General features: G+C 33.3%; 1 protein-coding gene across 2 annotated transcripts; it reads left to right on the top strand.

Annotated features, from left to right (window-relative positions):
• Nucleotides 1–534: 534 nt before the first annotated feature.
• LOC131855951 (xyloglucan endotransglucosylase/hydrolase 2-like) lies at nt 535–18,778 on the top strand. 2 transcript variants are annotated; one of them, XM_059215491.1, is made up of 4 exons: nt 535–750; nt 17,711–17,811; nt 17,927–18,120; nt 18,243–18,778. In XM_059215491.1, the coding sequence occupies exons 1-4, from the start codon at nt 588–590 to the stop codon at nt 18,607–18,609; spliced, it is 825 nt and encodes a 274-aa protein (XP_059071474.1). In that variant the 5' UTR covers nt 535–587; the 3' UTR covers nt 18,610–18,778. The 2 variants fall into 2 exon arrangements, with proteins under 2 accessions (XP_059071474.1, XP_059071473.1); XM_059215490.1 differs by lacking the exon at nt 535–750 and adding an exon at nt 17,372–17,613.
• Nucleotides 18,779–19,035: the final 257 nt, after the last annotated feature.

Genomic DNA, 19,035 nt, shown 5'->3' with positions numbered 1-19,035 from the left:
CTACCCAACCCCTACTATGCACCTGCATGCAATTATATGTCTATGTAAAATGTATTATATGCATAGGATGTGTAACATGTATTGTATGCATAGGATCCTATGATGCACGGCAAGCAGTTATATGTATATTCAACATGTATTGTATACATAAGATGTGTAACATGTATTGTATGCATAAGATGTCGGTGCATCGTAGGAACTGGATAAACATTGCCCACACGAACATCTCATTACATCAGGAGGGCAACATCCAAGACAATCATTTTGACTAGGCTTTCCAAATTATGAAATACACCTATTTTATATTGCACACAGCTAAGCCAGCCGTATGCAATGCGAGAAACACGCTCTTCTTCTTGCTAGAATTCCGCGTGGAGCGAAACTCGAGTACCATAAAATATAAATACAAAGCGCGCTCCAAATCATCCACTTCAACAACTCTCTGTGAAATTTCTCGCTACTTTCCATTGTTACCTGACCCTGTCTATATATAAATCTCATTTGAATTTCCTTATCACCATTCAACATTTCCATACCTCCATCACTATTACAACTACTACGTTTTCTACTCTTGTCCTGATATTCCAATGGATCTGTTACCATGTTTCCTCCTGGTAAGCCTTGTACTCTCCTCCTCCCACCTTGTTTCTGCAAATTTTTATAACGACTTTGACATCACATGGGGAAATGATCGTGCTAAGATACTCGACAATGGCCAACGCTTGCAGCTCACTCTCGATCAGTCCTCAGGTATATCATCTCATTTGCTTGCTAAGATATTCATCTCTTTTTCTTACTCCATATATATGATTTTAACAGTATGCCGATTCCTGAACCCCTCCTCTGCTGTACTAAAACAGGCTCAGGTTTCCAATCTAAGAATGAATATCTCTTTGGAAAAATCGATATGCAAATCAAGTTGGTGGCTGGTAACTCGGCCGGCACTGTCACTGCTTACTATGTGAGTTTCTCTCTTACTCTTCCATACATATTTCTATTGTAGTCCCCAAATCAGTAGTGGGCAGCAGCAGGGAATTGAGTATTTATTGTCTATGAGTACGGTGTCATAAAATGTTCATGGTCTGGTGCAGCTGTCCTCACAAGGGGATAAACACGACGAAATAGACTTCGATTTCCTGGGAAATCTATCTAGAGATCCCTATGTTATGCACACCAATGTTTTCTCACAAGGCAAAGGCAACCGTGAGCAGCAATTCTACCTCTGGTTCGACCCCACGGCAGACTTCCACACTTACTCCCTGCTCTGGAATCCCCAACAAATTATGTAAGTTAATGTTGTCCCTGCAACTTCAAATCAGCTACTGAATGTCCTCTTTTGCCTTGCCCTCCAGTTTTAACATCATTATTGTAGTTTAATGTGTATTTCTGATTCCCTGCTGGTTTTCTGTGGATGGAACTCCGGTGAGAGTGTTCAAGAACAGCGAGGATTTGGGCGTTGCATATCCGAAGAATCAAGCGATGAGAATATATTCAAGCCTGTGGAACGCAGATGATTGGGCAACCAGAGGCGGTGCAGTGAAGATCGACTGGACCAAATCCCCTTTTGTTGCCTCCTATGGAAATTTCAAAGCAGAGTCATGCTCCGCCTCTTCTGATTGCTCTGTGAATTCATGGTACGCTGCAGAGGCGTTGGAGGCGAGCGAGCAGGAGAAACTTGAATGGGTGCGGAAGAACTACATGATTTATGATTACTGTTCGGACAGTAAAAGGTTTCCACAGGGCTTTCCTGCTGAAGGCACTCGCCAGGCATCCAACTGATTTCAAAGAAGCAACCTACATAAATTCTTTTATTCCTCCATTTTTTGTACCGATTTACAAGCCCAAGAGGCTATACTTTAAACGATTGCGATCCCACCCAATTAATTATATATTTTAGAAAGACATTACATCCAACTGTTAGCATTTAAGGAGCTTCAATTTCTTCCGACTGAGGACCGCCTCCTGTGAAATTCTCTAATACCAAAATTAATACATAATAATTCAATAATCAAACTAGCAAAATTAAATGGGATGCAAAAATTATGCTAGACAAGACCAATCTCTTAATACACACAATTTGCTTCAATATAACTAGCGGTTGCACCTGGGTAAGGTGCAATGTGTACGGCCGATAGGAGTTTATATCAAGTCTATGTTGTTAAGATAGATCTCTCCTAACTAGGGTATTGATGGATTTGGAAGTCAACGCTAATTCCAATACCTTACCTTCTGCCATACTTTGTAAAGAATCCTCAAAGTCAAAGTTTTTGTATTTCAGCTAGATTAATGTTTGAGTTTAGAAAATAAAGATAAATTGTAAGGGTCATTTTGAGTCAGAACCAAGGGGCCTACAAATATCAAAGCTAAATCCTTTTTATTCAATTCATGTGGTCACTTTCTTGAGCTTCTTACCTTTAGTAGAATTGTAGAATTATTGGTTTCATGGAAAATAATTAATACTCTGCAGTTTCTTTTTTCTTAAGGAAGCGTTTTTGTTTGAATGCAAGCTTGTAATATTGTCTTTATATATTTTAAAGAAAAAATAGCAATAGCATTGGCTTTCTTTATTAGAATACTCTTAATATAATTAACAACCACACTGTGGTAATTCAAAGAAAAGCATATGGCTAGAAATTAAAAGTTTCTAAACAGAATAGCTTGAGAAGAAATGATAAAAAACCAAATCCCAAAATCTTTTATAGGTTTCATAGTTAAGGAATGTAAAGATATTCAAACACATCTTTTGGTGGAGACTTGTAACCAAATATATCAAGGTGTTTATTGAAAGTGAAAACAATAAGAATGTCCAAATCTAATGAGTATGGTTCTTTGAGAGTACATATACGTCTATGAGACAAGGGTGAGAAGCTAGACAGAATATAAGTTGCACAACAAAATTTCTGGTGAAAGTACTCTATTGGCTAGGCCCTAGGATATATATTATTGAGGAAAAAAATTCATTCATTTTAAAGAAAATATATCAAATCCTGGACAAGATTATGGCATCTACTTGAATCAATAAATCACGTGACACTGTATTAATGCATAAAATAGAGCACTATTGTTTTGCTCTATTTTCTCAATGCAATATGACTCAAAATAAGGGCATCTTGTAATGTACCTAAGCAGCTTACACAAGTGCAAGGCCTCCATTCCATTATAAACATGGCATCTTAACTTATAGAACCAAAAGAACATTGTCGACAAAGGAGATTATTCTAATGGTTAATATATCGCTAGAAACCCATATTTCTTTAGTTGATTGAAAGGTGAGTCAACAAGTATGCCTGAGCCATGCATTTGTATGTGGCCCACTTAAAACTAAAGTGTGTTCCATTTTGTCTTCAATTTAACTCTTGCAAATTGAATCGTAATTGTTATGAATATTGTATCATCTACCTTAATATTTATTAAACTTGGAAATTGTGTTACAATAGATGCATTGCTAGAAAGTATACTAATGAAAATGTCCTAGGATCCATATCTTGAGATGGTCAAGTGTTGTGTAGTTTTCAACTATTGTAACAAATTTATTTTATTTTTTGGTTTTGTCTCTCTTGGATAGGTCTTATTTTAAATTTACACCAACATTATTAGAGGTCTATAAGCTTTCTACATAATAATATTAAGGAAGGTGTGTTTATGAACCAATTATTTGAATTATTACTTGATATGAAAAATAAAACTGAGTCCTCGATTTTTTTGTCATATATCCATATCTAGTCATCTGAATCTGATCTCAGGGTTTTTAAAATACTAAATTAGACAAGTTATTGAAATTATATTTATTGATTGTAATGATTATTTTTATTGCAATTATTCATTTACATGTTCGATGTTGGACTAAGGGTTTATTGATGTGTTAATATTAGTGGGAAGAAATGCCACATTACTCTTGAAGGTGAATTTGTTGTTTTTCCTCATATCGTTTTAAGGGGAAAGATAGGGGAAAGATAGCTCACTTTATGTTGTAGAAGAGGAGTGAAGAAAAATGAACAAGTTTGGTCACTCAATACCCACCTAGCATTTTGTAGATTAGTAAGTAATAAATTTCTTTTAAAAAGAATAATTGCTTAGAGATAGAAGGATTTTAGAAAAGAGTAAAGTGAGACATGAAAAATAATGGCTAAAAATGCTTAATCAAACTATTTGAAATTTTGAAGTGCATACCAATAACTGAATGTATATAGCTAGCTAAGAAATTAGCCTTCAGTCCTCCTGCAAGTGTGTAAACAATGACACAAAGTGGGATTAGAAAGCTAGCAGCATATATATTTACTCCAGTCGAAGAATTTACAATAGCAGATCTGCCCAGTAGTATCATTGTTATCAGAATGATGTTTGTCGAAAAACAAAATGTGAGGAAGACCAAGTTTGCGGCAGATCCCCATCTATACATTACCAATGCAAGCTTCAATTAGATAGGCAATTCAAGTTACATGTTCATTTAAGTTAGTTGACAATATTATAATTCACCAATAGTTCACATACCTAGCACGTACAATCTCACAAACATTGTGTGCATATGAAGCCTTTCTTTTTATTTCAATAGCCATGGTTTCAATCATCTTTCATTATGACAGAGGAGGATCTTAGTTATCTGGATGGATGTTGGTTTGAATACTCTTTTGGTGTTGGTTTTATCATCCTGTATTTAGGGTGGTTTGGAATGCATTTGGTGCCCTCTAAATATGTTGTTAATTACATTGTAGTTTATTACATCATGTTCCTTTGTTCTGGCTATGTGTTGGAAGATGCCTTGAGATGTTTACTTGGGTCTCACCTTGGTGTGTGGATATTTGCATGGAGTATTTTGCATTGGAATTGGTTATGTGGCCGACTAATTGATTATGTCTACATATTATCATTTTTAATGTCCTCTGGAGTATGTGTGAGCATTTGTGGATTGTCAAATCATTCATGGAATGCTAAATTATAATATGTTCTGGTTCCCTCTTTCTCTTAGAATGGACCAATCTAAGTATTTTAGGTAAGGGTGGCTTATTTTGTGTAATATTTCTTATTCTATTTTGGTTGAGCCTTAATTCGGATTTCAATGTTGCATCTCATATTTAAGATGTGTAGATGGATAAACTAAGTGTGGATGAGAAGTGAATTGTGTGATAATTGTATGTGAATGATTTACAAACAGATTTGAGTTTGTGGTGATGAGAAAGTCAAGTTGAGAAGAGATTTGAACTTCATATATTCTACAAGACATAATGTTGTGACAGTGAAGATTATTACATATGTTTTCCATGTTATTGATCACTAGAATATTGTCCAAGAACAATTTCATGATCAGGAGAATCCTTCTCAATTTTAGTTCAGCTATTTCAATCGTTGTTGATTGATAGTGGGTCCTTTGGTAGCAGTTTGTATTTTGTCTTGAAGAAGTGTTCTTCAGTTGTACAAGTCCTTCTTGTATCTTGCCTAAGGTAGTGCACCTTCATTATGCAAGTCCTTCAGGTGTTGGTACTCCTTGGTTTCAAGCCTAAAACGTTGTAAACATTGTTATCCATATTGTGAGTTATATTCTCCGTGGTTTTTCCCTGTTTGGGTTTTTCATGTAAATTTGGTTTTCATGTGTTATGTGTTTATGCTTGATGTGATAATGGTTAAAGTGTTGTTGAATAATTTGATTAATAGTTGTTGTTGAAGTTCCAGATCAATTCACCTTGCCCCCCTCAATCCTATTGCGTGTTCAACAAAAGGCCCTAGAAAGGATCAAAATAGTGATATAAGAATGACCTAGGACTAATAAAGAATAAATAAATTATTCAACAATCAAATATATGAAACCTAATGTAAAAAACCAAAGAAAAGGTGGATAGGGTGTGAAACATCTAAGATTAGGTAATGATAAGAAAAAACCCTAAAAGAAGTAAAGAAATGAATGATCATACATGAGAAACATAAAAATATAAAAAAATCTTGTATGCAAGGTAAGTAATTAGAAACATTAACCTTGAAACCCTAATGAAGGGGAAGAAACCTTAAGGGAAAATTCTTTGTCATGTTAAAAATATAAGGTTAAAAAAATTTAAATAAAATTAATAGATTTTCATTATAAACTCATTAAATATATGCAATCGATTAACAAATAGCAAACCTAGTTAATTTAGAGGTGGAGCTAATAATAGAATTAAAATAAACATGATCTGCTTAAATAGGGGTATAAGTGTACATAGCTCCAATATTTATGATGGATAAATAATATTGTTGTTGTTATGGAATGTTTCACCTATGATGTAAATATTTCTCTCTTTCCCGATAAATAAATTATTATTCTATAAATTTGATCAAAACAATAAAGAAAGGGAAAAGGTAAGGTACTCTTTTGTTGGTAAAACCAAAGACTATAACATAGCGAGGAGTGTTTTTTATCATGGATCCATCTTATCATCTCCAAGATAGCCTTCCCATCTTTGGTGTAGCCCAAGAAGCTATAAAGGAAGGTATGCAAACATATGATCAATTAAATAATTAAAATATGCATAACAAAATATGTGAATGATGTTTACACCTTGTGACATAAAAAGAGAAATGGTATGCTCTTATTGTATAGGAAAATAAGGTGGTTGGAAGCAAGAGAATGTATGTTCATTCTAAAGAGAAGATCTCCATTGGAATCAAAGATGGTGAATTTATTGTTATAATTAATAGAATTTGATAAAGATAAATAGATAATTCTAATAATTGAGCCAAATTGGAGATTCTAGCTTGTGAAATCAAAATGTAAAATCACATAATTTATTTTCTATAAGAATATAATCTTTTTTTTGTTTTCCGTAGAGGTATCCTCGTGACTCATCCTAGAATTTCCCACCAAACCTTGCCTTGGGCTTACTTTTTGTCAAGTTGGGGTGTTAGTGGGGTGAGAGGAGACAAGACTAATCCCCTAGAGATGTGTGTAGTTGCCCAAAAATCACACACATAGGTTTAATCAGGCTAGTGAGAATCAACCTCAGGACCTATATGAGAAGAACCTAAAGCCCTTAGCCAACTACGTTGCCATGCGGGCTTCTATAATAATAAAATCTTAAATTGTTTCCTCAAAAAATAATAAGATTCTATTAATTCTTCTATCATGTTTTTTCAAGAAAATGAAAACATGTGTAATTTTACCAATTTGAGGACATGCACAATCCTTAAAAAATAGAATAATTTCCACAATAAAAGTCATATGTTATCTCCTTTTAATTCTTTCATTGTATTGTGATTGAAAGACTAGATTATATGGTTATACTCTCTCTCTCTCTCTCTCTCTCTCTCTCTCTCTCTCTCTCTCTCTCTCTCTCTCTCTCTCTCTCTCTCTCTCTCTCTCTCTCTCTCTCTCTCTCTCTCTCCGATTTTGTAAGAAATTATATTTTATCTACTTGTAATTTTCTCATTGTGTGGTTATTCGATGAATATACCATATGATTAAAAGAATTCTATCACCCACTTACACTTATGAAGAAATAAAAGTTGTAGGGTGCTTAGATATTAAGAATTTTATCACCCACTTACACTTATGAAGAAATAAAAGTTGTAGGGTGCTTAGATATTACATACTCCTACACATAATAAAATAGATGGAAATATCACATTTCATGTTTATGACTATAAGACATTTTGCAATGCAACATGGGCCTAAAACATTGGTTATTTTATATCTTGTGATTCGAACACATTTAACATGTGCTTATAGGCTCAAATGATTATGAGCTCACCCACAACGTATCTATGAAAATATCCAGTCATGAATGAGTATAGAAATTATCATGCCATTTCATAGAGTACAAACACCAATATGGTTGGACATCATTTAATAACACAAATAATACAATTACACTTAATTTACACATTTCCTCAATAATGAAAAAATGCAACAAGTGACTAAAAATAAAATGTGTTTATTTATGTGAAGATTAAAGCATTCTTATCTTAATCTAAAATAAATAAATTGAATAGAAAAATAAATGTAAGCTTAATATCTTACTCCTCATCATTTATGATTATTTAATTAAAACTTTTTAAATGTAATAAATATAAAGTCGAGATATTTTCCATACATTAAAAAGAAAGATTTTAGATTTTTCATATCATGACAAGGTTCCATGTCACAACAATATATTTATTACAAATTATATGACCAAAATTTTGTTTGATAAAAAATACTCCCTCATTCACATAACTAGCAGTTGCATGCTTTTTTTCATGCAATAGTGAGCCAGTAGGTTTATTTTCCAAACTCAATGCAAATTAGTAATATTTTATTTGGGTTAGGTGTCTATGTAAGTTGAGATTCCAACATCTAATATGAACATAGAATTCAATAATTTTGATAAAAAGATTTCTCTCTGCACACTTTTGTAATGAAAATGGATTCAAATCCATCAAATGGAAAACCATAATTTAATTTGGTAAATCCATCTAAAGATGATGATAGTAGTGGAATAACTAAGTAATTTTCATTATTGTAGAAATTAAATAAGAATTAAAATTAAATCAAATCATAAAAGGTTTAGAAAGATTAAAAGAAGAAGCGGGATGTATTGGAAAGGTTGCAATGAGAATGACCGAGATGTCATAACAGACTCACGTATAAAAGTCAACTATATATTCATAGATACACCAAAACAATTCCATAATGGAATTTTTAACTCTTTTTTATATGGTTGGGCTCACTACCCTAATAGGATATTCACTTCCTTATTCCTCAATTGTTTGTGAAAGCCATAATGGCTAGGCACATCAAGGAAGCTTAAGCAAATTATTGTTCCTTCGAGTAAAAACCAAATGCACACTTTCCAACAATTTAGGTGTGTTGGTGACAACATTATCTTCAGACAATTTCTCACTATAAAAATTCAATTTGTTCTAATCCTCAATCTATAAGTTAAAAGTTCGCTAGCAATATTAGATCTTACTAAGCATGTAAATATTGTCTTGTAAGATTTTTGTAAACATGGTCAATAGAGAAGTTTGTTCTAGAATGATTCACTCCATGTCTTTTATCTTGAAATCATGAAAACAAATACACATAGAGTATAGAGATTCTATTTGACTAATCCATAAAATATTGTTCATATCCAGAATAGATTTATGATATAAAAGAAAGATTCTGGTAATGACAAGTAAGACTACATGCCTATGGATTCAAAATTCTCTTTATGCCACAAAACTTAAAATTTATTTATTCTTTAACAATATTAAAACAACAAAAAAAAATGTCAATAATTTGATTTGTTATTTCTTTCCAATGCAAGGGATCTCCCATATCAAAAATTTTATGATGATGGAGTAATTAATGGTTCTAAAGCGACACATTAATAGCTAATAGAGAAGCAGTGCATGATTTTATATGTCATTTTTTTACACATTATGGTTATTCGTTGAATCATTAAAATATCAGTATGAAATGGGACAACATGATATTAGTTTATTTAGAAGATTATTACAGTACAACAAACTATGACCATGTGTGGTCTAATACATGAGGATCAAATATAATTAATTCCACATAAAAGTGTAACTAAATAAAAAATTAAAATTTAATTGTATTTGCAACTCATAATGTTGGAAATTGAAACTCTTAAACACAGTACAGTTCAGGGAAGCATAACAATGATCCGTGTGAACTAGTGGGCCCCCAACCATACCAAGTTAAAGACCATACCATCTAGAAAAGAAAAAATGATTTGAGCTATAACATCTAGAGTCACATGAGACTACATAGGTTTGGCAATACTTCTTCCCATGGTGTGTGGTATGAACTAGCATACATGGAGGCAAAGAGACAGGTGAATAATTGACATATGATTTTGAGGTGGAGTACAAGAAGTTGTTGTTCTGATGGCTACAATGTTTGTGATATTGTGAACAACTCTTTCAATGTTTGTATTTGGATTTGACTATTGTTGTGAGCAATTCCTTCAACATTTAAATGTTTCAATGTTTTTATCTGATACCATAACTTAAAGTCTTACATAGACTATACTTTAGAAAAAAAAGTCATTTAATCTACAGCTATGAACAATTCCATCAACATTTGTATTTGTAAACCAAAAATTAGAAGCTGAAAGTACATACAAAAAATATATACTAAATCCATAATGATGAAAACTAAAAGTCTTAAATAGAATGGGATTTATGGAAAAGTTAATTAATCTAATAATTTAGTATAATATCTAAAATTGTTAACTGAATTGATTCCTTGCAGCCATTGTGCATTGTCATTCAGTTTTTATATAGTTTTCTAGAAGTACGTTCCTCTAGCATTAGTACAAACAAGGGAAAGAAAAGTGAAATTATATGTTCCCCAATATGCAGTAATTCGATATGGTAATAGTTATAGAAGTGAATCCAATAATTAATCGAAAGAGCTTGGCAAAGTTTGAAAACAATATCAGACAACAGTTCTGAATCTTTTTTTTGATTGGGCAATAACTGAGACGGAATGATGGAAATGAGGAGCGGAGCGGAGAGAAGCAGAGGAATTTGGACAAGAAGGAAAATCACAATGAACCTATCTTGTTACAATATAAATCAAATCCTCTATAACTGCTTTGGTTTTTAAAGGATATTTATTGTGTGTTGTATGTTCTTCTGCCTTATTCTTTTGAATCTTTTTAGTCTATTGCATTTGTTTTTAATCTTAAGTTAGTTTGACAAGTTGCGTGACATAAAGGAGTGTATGCACCACAAGTCTAGCATTGATGATGAGCTTGAATGGTAAGTGTAATGGGCACGGGGAGGACTGAGGTGGCCAATAGAAGCATAATGTGATTTCCTTTCCAAAATTTTAATTTGCCCATTAAATTAAAATTTAAATTGAAAGAGTTGGTTTTGAATTTCAAATTTTGAAATAGAGTGTAGATTGAATGCTCTGATTGCTTGCAATTTCTTATTCTCCCAACAACGTATTTCAAACTTCATCTGCCAATGTATTGAACTACGAACTTTTATACTATTATTACCCACTTTCTAATAGCATAGAAACATTTTTTAAAGCAATTAGCTTTTAATGTATGGAAATTATGGTTGCATTCGTTTCTTGTAACTCCAAAACACATTGCGACCATATTTTCATATTAATATCTTGATCTATTACCAAAGATGGTAAGGGAAAACATGTGATACAAGTGAAGCAAGCCATGAATACAACTTTTATTTTCCCCAGCTGAGTGCCAACATCGAGGCAATCAAAACACAGAGATTTCACTACCCTAATCTATGCATACATTTACCATATTTCTCCTATTTGTTTTATGCATTGATTTATTATACTTCTATTTTCTTTATGCTCCTATATTCTATGTGGTTAATTTATTATGTTGTGATCCACTTCCTAGATTTGTGCCTGGACTCTATGGATCTTTTGTAGTCTTGACAGAAGCCTTAACCACAGAACACCAAACCAAAGTTTTAGAATAATAGTGCTTAGCTATATCATCAAAATCAATTGGTAATGTTAATTTTATCAAACAACATAATAAAAGATTATCTAAAGAAAAAACAGTGATATAGAAGTTCCACAATTGTATCACACACTTAAATTCCAGGTATGTTGTGGTCAATTTCTCAGTTGTTTATGAGAGATGGACTATAATGAAGATAATGATCCAAAGATTTATTTTTATTTTTAATTAATAATTATTAAGATTTCAAATCTCAACTTGCCCCTTAAGGATACCATTGGCGCAACAACAACAAAAATGATTTCAATTCTAAAAGCTTACTTTTTCAAGAAAAAATATTTAATAGTATATATTTCATCAAATAAAAAATATTCATCCAATTTACTTTATCATGTTGTGAACCACTTCCGGTATTGGTGCATGGATTCTTTGGCTTTTTGGTAGCCTTAACAACATCATGAACTTTAGAACACCGGACTAACATTTTAGAATAACAATAGTTGTATCATCAAAACCATTTGACTATGTTAATTTCATCAGACAACATAATACAAGATTATGTATAATTAAAACTTGTCAATTGCATCACTCACATAAATTGTAGGTATGTTGTGTTCAAATTGTCAACTGTTATTGAAAGGTTGATTGTAATGACGATAATGACGAAGTTTTTTTTTCAAATTAATATTTTAAATCTAAATTTTTTTATAAACAAGTTTAGACTCTTTCAAAAACCACTATTTTACCTCAATTTTAAAAATAATCATTAGCAAAAGTCTAATACTACACTACAAAACCCATAGCAAGAGAAAAATAGTGCATGACTTATTATGTCAGGGCACCAATACTTACAATTGAATCAATGTGTATGGCTCCTCTCATGATAGAAACTTATCTCTCTCCTCTCATAATAGCTTTCTCCACCTAGTTCACATAATCTAAGAGATGATAGAGAAAATCAAATGATTGGTCTTAGAAAACCAAACAAACAACATTACAACCTAAAATAAATTATAGCAAAGGATGAAATGAAGTGGTTGTATCCAAGTTGATTTTCCTATGTTTGACAAATACGTTGTAGCCAACATAGTGTTGTACACATAGAAAATTGTTTGTACTAATTATGAACTGCCAAACATTTCACCAAACTAAGGATTCTGACTTTCTCAATACATCGTCACTTTATTTATTATTAATATAATTAAAATTAATAATATATTAGTAATAAATGTTTCAGATTTAGATGATTTCGACTCACGACGGAATGAGAGTATGTTGTCAGTATATGGAATGAAGGGTTTATTGGACAAAAGCATTTTAGTGTAAGGTTGAAAGAGATTTGGAGGCATGGTTTTTTAGATTTGAAGTTCTATGAAAGAATGGTTAAGAAGAATATTTGTTTTATAAATTTAGTGTGAAGGATTGCTTCTACGGTTTAAAGTTCTCTAGATATCTATTGTCATGTATTTTTTTTGTCGAGTGCTTGGTCTTGTACTATTTAATTTTTTTTTGGTGGTACCCGATGCTCTGCAAAAAGGATTAGAAAATTTGTTCGATGACAACACACACAAGAGCACAAGAAACAAAAGTTAGTGTTAGCAACAAAAGATTATCCTAAACAGGCATATCAAGAGAGATATTAAGCATACAAACATAGAATAGATAAACTATACTCCTCCAAATGCTAATCAAGATGCTCATAATTGCTCCTCCCTTATTCCTCTCCTCTCCAAGTTCCTCAGCTTTTAGCACTAGCCATCGATGCCATATGGAGATTCAAGATGGTTGAATATGATAAACAAATGTTATGCAAGTGTAGATAGTGATGCTATGAAAAAGCTCTATGCTAATACCAGTATAACAACAATACTCTAATGCTTCCTTCTTTGCCTGAGGAGAAGGGTTCTATTTATAGAATAAATGGGGAAATGAAGGGTTAAGATTGAGCAATCTTAACAAGGGTTAGGATTGAAAGATATTCAATCCATGTGACACTTTCAACCCAATCCCATGTTGACAAGTGTCACTATGAGGAGGCTTGAGAGGAGAGATAAGGAGCATTAAATGTTTGAGGGGACATGATGGTTACCCTAGGGGGTTGGGTTAGGGTTAGGTTAATGGACATTCTTTTTATCCAAGGGTAAAATGGTTACCTTAGTCAAAGAAATAAATGCTTTGAAGAGACCCATGAGTCAAAATGATGGTTAAGTTAGAGGAAAGTCTCTAAACAAAGGTAAAAGGTGAGTTAACCATAAATGGTTATGTAAGAGCCTTTAATGGTTTGGAAGACTTTAGAAGTTAACCATTTGAAGACATAAAGTCTTTAATGGTTATTGAAGACTTTGGAGGTTTTTGAGAAGTGGCTTCCTTTTATTTAGGAATGTGACAATGATTAGGATAGGATTAGGCTAATTAGAAGGAGTTAGAAGAATCTAGAAGCGATTTAGGCATGCAAGTGGATTTTGCAGAAGAATGCAAGTGGGAGGAATTTTGAGATTTTCAATTAAAATAAAATCATTTATTTCAATTAAATGGTGTAATTTGCTTTTGGATAGATATTTAAATAAATATTAATTTATTTAAATGTGAATATGAATTTTGGATTTTATTTAAATAAATCTTAATTTATTTACATGAGAAAAAAGGAAGATAAAACATTAAAATGCTTGAAGACTTTGAGGGAAACCATTAAAGGCTTAAGAAGACTCTAGAAGGAAGCCATTGAGTTTGAAGACTTTAAGGGAAACCATTAAAGGCTTGAGAAGACTCTAGAAGGAAGCCATTAAGTTTGAAGACTTTAAGGGAAGCCATTAAAGGTTTCAAGTGGGTGAGGATAAATAGGATTTTAAATAAATAATTTTTTTATTTAAAATAGTTATGCAACTTGCATTTGTAGGCAAATGCAAGTGGGTAGAGGATAAAGGTGATTTAAATAAATATTAATTTATTTAAATGTGAGATGGGATTTTGGGGGATTTAAATAAATATTATTTTATTTAAATGTGAGAGAAGATTTAATTAAACAAATATGATTTATTTATTTAATTAATGGTTCGAATTTGGTTAAGTGAATTAAATCAAATAAATTGAATAATTTATTTAATTAATAGGAGAAGAGGGTTAAGATGAATTAATTAAATATTAATTTAATTAATTATTGATTGATGGTTAAATAATCAAATAAATACTAAATATTCATTTAATTAAGTGGACAGATTTATGTGACTACAATACCTACTGTTTTTTAATATTTGTGTTGTTGATTCATGTAACAATTTCATCATTATTTGTTAGACTACATTTAATTGATCTTATCTTTGCAAAAAATGTTTGTTAAATCTTTTCAAAACTCTATCAATGTTTAATAATATTAAATATAGTTAAATAATAATAAAAATAAAAGATAGGATATTAGAGTTGTCTAGAAATGACTCCTCGCAACAGATCTCACATTACATATTATTAAAACATGAAACAGAAACTCTTGGTCTTGTTTCTAAAACAAATTCTTAGTATAGATTTATTTTTATTCAATAAAGACAGAAATGGAATATCTAGGAAATCTTATTGATTTTATGGAAAAATCTATATTATAATACATGAAAGAATCCCCATTCTTCACAAGCCTTGGCCCATTTTCTGATCTCTTCTTCTCTATGGTGTTCTTGTGCAATCTTACACATATCAATGACAATATTATTTTTCCGAGTCAAATAGATCAAATGCAAATTCAATGATTGCTCGTCTCTCTTCATCACTTTTCACATATCTATCTGGAACTTATTGGAGGTGCGTTTTAGCCAATTCCTCAGCACTCTCAACTAGAATAAGAGATCTTCTCCAATTGGGTGAGCTACCCAAATCAATTGAAACCATTATACCTCTCTTTTTCAAAGCTGATAAAATATTCAACCTAAGAAATTAGTGTGTATCTTGAAGATACAAGAAACACCTTTTGTGGAAACAGAGGTTCGCTAGTATATTTATAGCAAGTTAGGTGGGCAAAGTTGAAATTTAAACACATAACAATGAGGAATTCTAAAAAACATGTAGTTTAGACACCACAAATTAAATATTTAATTATCGCATGCTCTGTTTAAACAATGCTCAAAATTTCTTACTTACGACATTCTTGAAGATATCATTGGGATTTGTTGCATGCATGCAAATGCTTGAGCTTTAGGTAAGCAAATAATTGTTAGTGCTTGCAATATTCTTGTTAGGTCTTGTAGTTGGACACATTATCTAGGTTGGCCATCCTACTGCGCTAGGGATCAATGGAGATCCCAACTCCCCATCTCACAAGTCCTTTATTGGATCATAGGAATCATAATATTGGAATGCTAGCCCTTATAGTTGACAACTTAACATCGATTCAGCCAAACATTAAAGAAGGAAGTGCCCCCATTTTAGGGGAGCAGGCTCCTTCGACAACTATTCCAACATAAACAAAAGAGACTGCAGGTTCATCACAACAACCAAACCTGGAGGCCTCTCTATTCAAGGCGATCCAGCAACTAAAATCACCATACCCAAAATAGGCCATGCACACTTGGATCTGCCTCTGCGACCCTTTTTTATATAGTTGTTTTGTGGGGAAAATGACAAAATAGAGGAAGCAAACAAATGTTTAAATCGAATATTTCATTGATTTAGCAAACAAAACCCTACTTGCAAGAACAACAAAGAAATGAAACACAAAGAAACCCAACAACTGACAAATCTACAAGGTAGGGTTTCAAGCAAACATACGAATCTCCAAAAGTGCCCATGTTCCCCTATTGTATGGCTCTGCTCAAAGTTGGAAGAATCACTTTGTGAAAAAAAATGTTTTTGCCACTCTTGACCCGGACTTCTCTTTTTATCTCTTTCATTTGTTGTTTCTCTTCATGGAGATGGATAAAGGGGCTAGAATAGTTCACCCTAAATCTGATTTCCATTGACAAAAATCCACCATGCTAGAATCCTTTGAGTTCAAAAACACCACCAAACCAAAATAAAAAGAAACCCAATAACCTATAATCTCCGGGATAGGGTTTGAAGCAAGTATACCTCACAGTCTGCATAGATACATTCTCCAACAAACAACCGCACAGCCCTTGAACGTGGCAAAACGTCTAGGGTTTGAGTCGCTTATGATTCAACTACTTGTCGTCGAGAAGACACACCCAAGCAAGTAGGATGACAAATTTCAAGTAGTAACTGAAGAATTTGCACAATCACATAATTTCTTCCATTGAACCCTAAGATATTAACAAACGCCACCAATCGACATAAATGCCACTGTCAAACTGCTGGAGTCATACAATTTCACTGCTAGATAATAAATGATGAAACACATAAAATCAAGTGACTACCCAAACAAAAACATGTCATTGTCTGAAAATGAAGAGTGGTCGGAAAGATGTCAGAAGTCCGATAATTACCAGAACGCTGACACTTTGATGGACAAAAGCCCAAACAGAGAACCTATCAGCTAAATATAATATTCTATCAATTATTAAACCATTCTTCAAAAAAAAGAGAGACATTGGTATACAAAATCTACGGTTACAATTAAATACTATTCCAATAAGTATACCAGCGTCCTCCTCACATGTTTGAAGAATATTAAGAAAAACACGCGGTATGTGGCGTTTGACCGCTTTGTGGACAGGTGAGATGTCGACATCCAAGAAACTACATTTTAAGTAGCCTCGGAACTGCACCCACACTTATGGAATACAACTCCTCTTTCATAATCCGCACACCTATGCCAGCTGTTGCATAATGTACACAGCTATGCTACCTGTACTCAACACTACACTCTTCCAGCTGGATCTCCGAGTGCAACAAATCCCAAAACCTTTACTCGCTGTAAATACAAAGCGCGCACTAACTCATCCACTTTAACAACTCTAGGTGAAATTTCTTGCTACTTTCCATTTCTTACCTGACCCTGCCTATGTATATAAATTCCATCGATTTCCTTCTGCAATCCAACATTCACATCATCTTTACCTCTATCAATACTCGTACGGTTTGCATTCTTGTCTTCAGTTGTCAATGGACCTCATTCTATGTGCTCTCCTCTTAAGCCTTGCACTTGCATTCTCCCACCTTGTCTCTGCAAATTTTTACAATGACTTCGATATCACATGGGGAAATGATCAGGCTAAGATACTTGACAATGGCCAACGCTTGCAGCTTACTCTCGATCAGTCCTCAGGTATTTATCTCATATGTTTACTGCATATATATATATATGATTTTTACGGTATGTTGAATGGATCCTTATCTCCTCTGCCTCTGCTGTATGAAAACAGGTTCAGGGTTCCAATCCAAGAATGAATATCTATTTGGCAAGATTGATATGCAAATCAAGCTGGTGCCTGGTAACTCCGCCGGTACTGTTACTGCATACTATGTAAGTTTGCCCCTTCGATTCACTCTGCACTCCTGAAATGAGTAGTGGGTAGTACTAGTAGTATTGTTGTGGGAAGTTGAGTATGGTCTAATAAAATGGTGATGATCTGCTGCAGCTCTCGTCACAAGGGGATAAACACGATGAAATAGACTTCGAGTTCCTGGGAAATCTGTCTGGAGATCCCTATATTATGCACACCAATGTTTTCTCACAAGGAAAAGGCGGTCGGGAGCAGCAATTCTACCTTTGGTTCGACCCAACAGCAGACTTCCACACTTACTCCCTGCTCTGGAATCCCCAACAAATTATGTAAGTAATGTTAATATAATCCCTGCAACTTCAAATCAACTATTGAATGTCCTCTCTGGCCTGGCCCTCTACTTTTAACATCATTTTTGTAGTTGATAATGTGTATTTCTGATATTGTGCAGGTTTTCTGTGGATGGAACTCCAGTGAGAGTGTTCAAGAACAGCGAAGATTTGGGCGTTGCATATCCGAAGAATCAAGCGATGAGATTATACTCAAGCCTGTGGAACGCAGACAATTGGGCAACCAGAGGCGGTGCAGTGAAGATCGACTGGAGCAAATCTCCATTTGTGGCATCTTATGGAAATTTCAAAGCAGAGACATGCTCTGCCTCCTCTGATTGCTCTGTGAATTCATGGTATGGTGCAGAGGCGTTGGTGTCGAGTGAGCAGCAGAAACTTGAATGGGTGCGCGAAAACTACATGATTTACAATTACTGTTCGGACAGTAAAAGGTTTCCACAGGGCTTACCTGCTGAATGCACTCGCTAGGCATTCGACTGAGTTCGAAGGATTGAGATACAACGAGTTTCACCAAATCCATTAATTCAATTCTTTTATTCATTCATTTTTTGTAGCGATTTTCAAGCCCAAGAGGCTATACTTGTAACTATTAGATCCCGGTCAATTGAATATGTATCTCAATATTCATTTTTTAGCATTTCCAAAGAGTTTAAAATTTCTTTCAACCGTGGACTTTTTTATGGCTATAGTTAGTAATGATCTTTTCTTTTAACTTTAATTTTAATTCATATCAAAAGAACAATCACCCTATGGTAACTAATAGGGCGATACTATTGTAATTTTTGAACGGTTCTTTTTTAAGTGTTCTTTTGGACAGTTTAGCAGAGTCTAAACTATTATATCTACATGAACACTATCCGATGATGCATTTATCATGCTTGTTGAGCATTAATT

This window comes from Cryptomeria japonica, unplaced genomic scaffold (genome assembly GCF_030272615.1).
Source record: "Cryptomeria japonica unplaced genomic scaffold, Sugi_1.0 HiC_scaffold_165, whole genome shotgun sequence".
NCBI classification, from domain to species: Eukaryota; Viridiplantae; Streptophyta; class Pinopsida; order Cupressales; family Cupressaceae; genus Cryptomeria; species Cryptomeria japonica.
Note: the sequence above shows the minus strand (reverse complement) of the source record. Positions and strands in the feature narration are given on the sequence as shown.